This window comes from Zingiber officinale, chromosome 11B (assembly GCF_018446385.1).
Source record: "Zingiber officinale cultivar Zhangliang chromosome 11B, Zo_v1.1, whole genome shotgun sequence".
NCBI classification, from domain to species: Eukaryota; Viridiplantae; Streptophyta; class Magnoliopsida; order Zingiberales; family Zingiberaceae; genus Zingiber; species Zingiber officinale.
The window spans coordinates 19260869-19268333 of record NC_056007.1 but is presented as its reverse complement, the minus strand read 5'-3'; the positions used below and the strand labels follow the sequence as shown (position 1 = coordinate 19268333).

The 7465-nt window shown below is 38.2% G+C and overlaps 1 protein-coding gene across 1 annotated transcript; it reads left to right on the top strand.

Annotated features, from left to right (window-relative positions):
• The first annotated feature begins 2753 nt into the window (after positions 1-2753).
• LOC122033821 lies at positions 2754-4268 on the top strand. The gene has a single exon (XM_042592985.1). It carries the CDS (start codon positions 2754-2756, stop codon positions 4266-4268), a length of 1515 nt encoding a protein of 504 aa, XP_042448919.1.
• The last annotated feature ends 3197 nt before the right edge of the window (positions 4269-7465 follow it).

The following is a 7465-nucleotide window of genomic DNA, read 5'->3' as shown; positions in this document are numbered from 1 at the left end:
CCATTTCCTAATGCTTCTACTGGACAGAGAATCACTCACCCTGGACGAATTGATGCTCAAAATGCTCTCCTTGACTACCTTCATGTTACCAGAGGACTGCGTTTCATGGATGCTAAATATATTAGCAAGAATTCTCCTGAGTTCCTCCAGCGTATACTTGAGAAGACTGACAATGAACATGATGTGGGGAGATTGATAGAGTTTATTTGTGGTTAATCATTTTTAGTTGTTTTCTTCGGAATCTTATTCTTTCATCAAGTTTTAAGTGCATTTTCATTATGTTTAATAATTCTAGTTGTTATTTGGAATTATGATATGGAAATGCAAATACGGGGTATTTTGTTGACAAATTTTAATTAATCTTTGTAGAATATTGAAGAGGAGGTTTTCATTCAGATTCAAGCTGTGGAGTTTCTGGACCATGGGATTCGAGCTTTGGAGAATCTGGGCCGTACAAGAAATCTAAGTTCCGGAAATACTATAAATTAGAGAGGGAAGCTGCAGAAAGGGGGTGGGCGATTTTTCTCTGGAAAAGAAGGAACGGGAGAACGGAGTGTACATTGGAGCTCATCTTCAATAACTTTTCTCCAATCGCCACTGATCCGGAAGAGGAGATGCAGATCCACTGAGACTCGTTTTCCAGATCTGGAGTTGGAAGGGCTGAGTTAGTTACATTCCAGATCTGGATCAGAATACTTGATCAGAGTTTGGTTGTATGTGTTCTAGCTTTGTGAGTGCTTGGGGGATCCCAGCTCATTAGATCTATACTCTATTTCTTTTCTTCAGATTTAATTCGATTCCTTTCTTCGTAAGAATTTTCTGTTAGTTTCATTTGCGTCATTGTGATTTAATATCGTAGATCATCCTATCCTTGCCTTTGGTTGTAGGTAATAATCTGATCTTAGATGCAAAACTTCCACTCTTGGTTCCATTTGACTTTGAATTAGAGTTTTGTAATTACTATGTGATTTAAATCTGTTTCTTCTGGTTTTAATCCGTCAGATTCAATTTCAGTTTTAAGCAGAATTTTATAAGTAATGTTTTTGGTTAAGTAGATGCTTCCAGAATTTGGTTTTAATAATCATTCATCTTAAAAGAATGTTGATCGTGGAAACTTAAATGCGGTAGGAATTTCTAGTCAAATTGGTTTTGCATTATCAAGAAAAATTCCATAGTAGCTGTGAAATAAATCAGATTAATGAATTAATAGCACTGTGAAGTCTTTGCGAATCGATCTTGGAGTCTACTTACCAATTTAGGTTGAAAGAGACTTTAGTTAACATTTGAAACCAAGATTTTAACGACACTAATTTTGGTTATCAAATTTGGCGCCGTTGTCGGGGACCAAATGGTGGTTGTTAATTCTTAGTTTGATATCTACTCTCTAGTATTTTGTTATCTGATGTTTCAGTTGATAGAGTAGAGCACAATTGATGGCCAGGAAAAACAAACAAGATTTGGTTCAGCTTGATCCAGAAATTGAAAGGAGTTTCCATATATTACATAGAGCTCGGAAAGGATAGTCTTCTATTTCTAGCTCTATGTCTGCAGATTCTTCAAGAAGAATGGTACTTGGTCATGGCAGTACACTGAGGGAGTTGGCAGCTCCTGATGGTTCACATCAACCTCTTTGCATTGAGTGTCCTGAGTTAGAAGTTCATTTTGAATTAAAATTAGGTATTATACACTTGTTGCCTAAATTTCATGGACATTCAGGTGAGGATCCAAATCGACACCTGCAGAAATTCCATGTGGTATGCTCTACAATGAAACCTCAAGGAATTTCGGAGGAGGATATTAAACTGAGAGCATTTCCATTTTCTTTGGCTGATGCAGCTAAAGACTGGCTATTCTATTTACCTTCAGGGACTATTACTTGTTGGAGTGATATGAGGAGAGTATTTCTGGATAAATTTTTTCCTGCATCTAGAACAGCATCGATTAGGAAAAGCATTTGTGGAATTCAGCAAGCTACTAGTGAAACACTTCATGAATATTGGGAAAGATTTAAAAGGTTATGCGCAAGCTGTCCACAACATCAAATAAGTGATCAATTGTTAATTCAATATTTCTATGAAGGGTTATTGCTCATGGATAGGAGCATGATAGATGCTGCTAGTGGAGGAGCTTTGGTGAATAAGACACCTAATGATGCTAGGGAGTTGATAGAAACTATGGCAGCAAATTACCAGCAATTTGGTACAAGACCTATGGTAGCAAGGGGTGTTCATGAAGCCCAGATTTTACAACCAGGAAAGAGTAGAATTGAGAGTAGATTAGAGGCAATGTTGAATAGAATTGAGTTGGCAGCAGCTCAGATGACAGTGAATCATCAATTTCAACATCAAGTTGTGGAGCCTGTGCAGGCAATGAAAATATTGTCCCAGTTTGCAATCAGATGGATGTAATTCAGCAGCTGAGCAATCTGTAGCAGCAGCTAGCGTCTTCCCTAATCGTCCACAATATCAGCAAAGTAATCAACCAATTAAGTACGATCCTATGTCACCTACTTATAATCCAAGATGGAGAGATCATCCAAATATGAGGTATGGAAATATTTCAGCTGCTCAGCAGCCTTTTCCACAACAAATTCAGAATAACAATTTTTCAGGAAATCAGAGACCACCAGGGTTTTACAATAGCACAGTTCCGAACAGAATACAACCATTTCAGCAGTTTCAGCAACCTGTCCATCATTTTAGCAGCAAAAAAAGTCTTTTCCCTCAACCCAAACTGATTTTTCAGTACAAGACATGAAAGAGATTATGCAGCAAATGATGCTTCATCAACAACAGCTTTCATTGCAGTGTACTCATTCAATTCAGCAACAACAGAGGACTGATGCAACATTACAGAACATTGAAAGACAAGTGAGTCAATTGGTGTCTGCACAGGGACAAACTCAGTTACAGACCTCAAGCCAGCTGCCTTCCCAAACCATTCCAAATCCAAGAGGAAATGTGAGTGCTATCACTCTACGGAATGGGAAAAATGTTTCTGAGAATAAACAGGAAGATTCAGCTGAGCGTTCAGGAGATTTGGATTCAGATTTGCAGATTAAATTTGGTTCTATTCCTAAATCCGTTGCAGTGCAGATTCCAATGGTGGAACAGAAGCAGACAGAGATTCAGCTACCATTCCCTCAAAGGTTGGTAAAACCTGGGAAGGGTAAGGTTATTGAAAAGTCTAGAGAATTTCAAGAGATGATGAAAATTTTTAGTAGAGTAGAAGTAAACATCCCTCTACTGAAAGCAATCAAACACATTCCAAAGTACGCAAAATTTCTGAAGGATCTATGTGTTAATAAGAAGAAGCTTAAGGGTGATGAGCTGGTTAGTGCAGGGGAAAGTGTTTCTGCATTATTTCAGGCTATGCCACAAAAATGCAGGGATCCGGAAGTTTTTACTATTCCGTGTAAAATTGGAGAAAACTATTTTGAAGATGCTATGGTGGATCTTGGGGCATCCATTAATGTAATGCCGAAATCAGTGTTTCAGGCTCTTGGAATTGGTCCTCTTCAGCCAACAGGGGTTGTGATCCAATTGGCAAACCGAAGTTTTGCTCATCCAGTAGGAGTGATTGAAGATGTGTTGGTCAAGGTTAAGGAATTGATTTTCCCTGCAGATTTCTATGTTTTGGATATGGAGGGTGATGCCTTATCAAGTCATGTGCCAATTATTTTGGGAAGACCATTTTTGAAGACAGCAAAGACTAAAATTGATGTTCATGCTGGAACTTTGTCAATGGAATTTGGTGAAACTATAGTTCAGTATAACATTTTGGATGCTATGAAATATCCAGTAGAGGATCACTCTTTGTTGAGTATAGAGTTATTTGATGAACTGGAAGATAGGTTAGATTGTTACTTGCTGGAATGTGCTGCTCTTTTTAATAAATTTGGGGATGATCTGAGTACAGAATGCAGTAACAGTTTGGATCAGTATGTTTCTGCTTCAGAGACAAAGGACTGTGAGGGAGTCTGTGTAGTTAAGGTTGAATCTGGAAAAGCACTTCCTTCTATTTTGCAGCCACCAAAGTTGGAATTGAAAGTTCTTCCGAGCCATTTGAAATATGCTTATTTAAGGAAGGATGAACAACTACCAGTCATTATTTCTAAAGATCTTGATGCTGTAGAGGAGGAGAGATTGTTGAATGTTTTGAGGCACAATCAAAAGGCGATTGGGTGGACTCTCGCGGATTTAACAGGGATTAGTTCTTCTATTTGTACACATAGGATTTTGTTGGAAGAAGATGCTAAACCTGTGTGACAACCACAAAGGAGACTTAACCCAATTATTCTTGATGTAGTTAAAAAAGAAGTTGTTAAGTTGCTGCAAGCTGGGATTATCTATCCTATTTCGGACAGCAAGTGGGTAAGTCCGGTGCAAGTGGTGCCTAAGAAATCGGGAATTACTGTGGTGGCAAATGAGGGCAATGAATTGATTCCTACAAGGGTACAAAATAGTTGGAGAGTGTGCATTGATTATAGGAGACTTAATCAATCAACAAGGAAGGATCATTTTCCATTACCCTTTATTGATCAAATGTTGGAGAGGTTGGCGGGGAAGACACATTATTATTTTTTTGGATGGATATTCAGGATATTTTCAGATTTGCATAGCACCTGAGGATCAAGAGAAGACCACTTTTACATGTCCTTTTGGGACTTTCGCTTATAGAAGGATGTCGTTTGGACTGTGTAATGCCCCAGGTACATTTCAAAGGTGCATGGTAAGTATCTTTGCGGATCTTCTAGAGCATTGCATGGAAGTGTTTATGGACGATTTTACTGCTTACGGTTCTTCATTTGATGCATGTTTGGATAGTTTGTCTTGTGTTTTGCATAGATGTGTAGAAAAGAATTTGGTTTTGAATTTTGAAAAGTGTCATTTCATGGTCCAGCATGGTATAGTTTTGGGTCATATTGTTTCTGAAAAAGGTATTGAAGTGGATCCAGCTAAGATTAGTGTGATTGTTGCTTTATCATATCCCACATGTGTGCGGGAGGTTCGTTCTTTTATTGGGCATGCAGGTTTTTATAGAAGATTTATCAAAGATTTTAGTATTATTACTTTACCTTTGTCACGGTTGTTGTAGAAGGATGTGGAGTTTGTGTTTGATGAAAAATGCAAGGAAGCTTTTGATAGACTCAGGGAAGCTCTTATTTCTTCTCCTATTATGTGTGCCCCTAATTGGTTGTTACCTTTTGAACTTATGTGTGACGTTTCTAATTTTGCAGTTGGAGCGGTTCTAGCTCAAAGGGTTAACGGAGCGCCTTATGTTATTAGCTATGCATCAAAAACATTGAATTCTGCTCAAAGCAACTATACAACAATTGAGAAAGAGCTTTTAGCTATTGTTTTTGCTTTGGATAAATTTCGGTCTTATCTTCTTTGTTCTCATGTTATTGTTTTTTCTGATCATGCAACTCTCAAGTTTCTTCTCAAGAAAAAAGATGCAAAGCCTCGATTGATTTGTTGGATGCTCCTACTTCAAGAATTTGACATTGAAATACGAGATAGGAGTGGGAAAGAGAACTTGGTGGCGGACCATTTGAGTAGGATTGGGAGTGAAATGGATACTATACCAATTGTAGATGCATTTCCTGATGAGCATCTTTTCCGGCTACAAGGTAGGTTGCCATGGTATGCTGATCTTGTCAATTATTTGGTTGCTAGTGTCTTTCCTGTGCATTTTTCAAGAATTCAATGTGATTAACTTAAGAGTGATGCAAAGTATTATGTGTGGGATGACCCTTACCTTTGGAAATTTGGTAGTGATCAGGTGGTAAGGAGATATGTATCTGATGATGAATTTTAGTCTATACTTTCCTTTTGTCATTCACTTGCGTGTGGGGGGCATTTTGGGCCTCAATGTACAACTTGGAAAGTTTTAGATTCAGGATTGTATTGGCCCACTCTATTCAGGGATGCTTTTGAGTTTCATCGGACTTGTGAGAATTGCCAAAAGATGGGGAATATAGGACGTAGACATGAAATGCCTCAACAACCTATTTTGTTTTGTGGAGTTTTTGATGTATGGGGTATTGATTTCATGGGTCATTTGCCTATTTCATTTGGTTTTGTTTACATTTTATTAGCTGTTGATTATGTGTCAAAATGGGTGGAGGTCATTCCCATCAGAACTGACGATTCTTCTGTTGTTGTGAACTTTGTTAGGTCTCATTTATTTTGCAGATTTGGATTGCCTAGAGCTATTATTAGTGACCAAGGATCTCATTTTTGTGATAAGCATATGAGGACACTCATGAGTAAGTATGGTGTGGTTCATAGGGTATCTACTTCTTATCACCCACAAACAAATGGTCAAGCCGAAGTTTCTAATAGGGAGATTAAGCAAATTCATGAAAAGACAATAAAATCGGATAGGAAGGATTGGAGTAGGAGACTTGATGATGCTCTTTGGGCTTATCGAATAGCTTACAAAACACCTATTGGGATGTCTCCATATCGAATCGTTTTTGGAAAGGCTTGTCACTTGCCGGTTGAGGTGGAGCATAGAGCATATTGGGCTGTGAAATCTTGTAACATGAATCTGGGAGAGGCTGGTGGTGAGAGGAAGTTACAGTTGCAAGAGCTTGAGGAGCTTAGGTTAGAGGCTTATGAGAGTTCCCGGATTTAAACAGATATTGAGAAAGGAATTCCATTAGCGTTGATGTTCTTGTTCCCAGTAAAATGAAGGGACGTTTTCTTCAGGAAAAGACGGATTTCTTGATGAAGCTGGGGTTTATAGAGAACTCTGATGAAATGGCTAAAGCACTGAGCGAGTTTGTAGGAAGAGGAGACAAATTGCAAAAGTGATTTGACTTCTTAGTGAATGCTGGACTAGATTGCAACAGTGTCTCTCAGATGCTTAAGGTAGTTCCTGCCATACTTAATCAGACAACAGACACACTTGAGAAAAAGATTGACTATCTTCTGAATCACTTGGGCTATTCAATCGAGTCACTTGTCCACTTTCCAGGATTTTTGTGCTACAACATAGAGAAGATGAAGCTGAGGTTTACTATGTATGCTTGGATCAAAGAAAGAAAGATAGTGTCATCTAGAAAAAGGAAAATCGTCCGCTCAAATGTGGCCTTGAGTATGATTCTTTCGTGCTCGGACAAAAGGTTTGTGAAATATGTTGTCAGTCTTCATCCGGACGGGCCTAATGAATGGGAGAAGTTGAAGAATTCCTTTGCACCATAATTTAAAGTTTAGGAGCGTTGTCCTCCTGTTTACCGGTTTCCATCCTCGCAAATATTCGATGTTCCTTTGTCACGAATGTTCTTCAAAGTGATAACAGCAATGATCGGTTTCTGATGAGCTCTTATTCATCCTTTGAGCGCGATAATAGCTTCTTTAATGTTTGAGTATTAAATTTAGCATGATTCTTTGATACTTATTTATCGTTCTTTAATGTTTGAGAGTAATCTCTTATATAGTTTTTTTTAAAAAAAATT

Excerpts from the sequence above, each read along its gene's own strand:
- LOC122033821 (XM_042592985.1), top strand. The coding sequence starts at position 2,754 with ATGAAAGAGATTATGCAGCAAATGATGCTTCATCAACAACAGCTTTCA.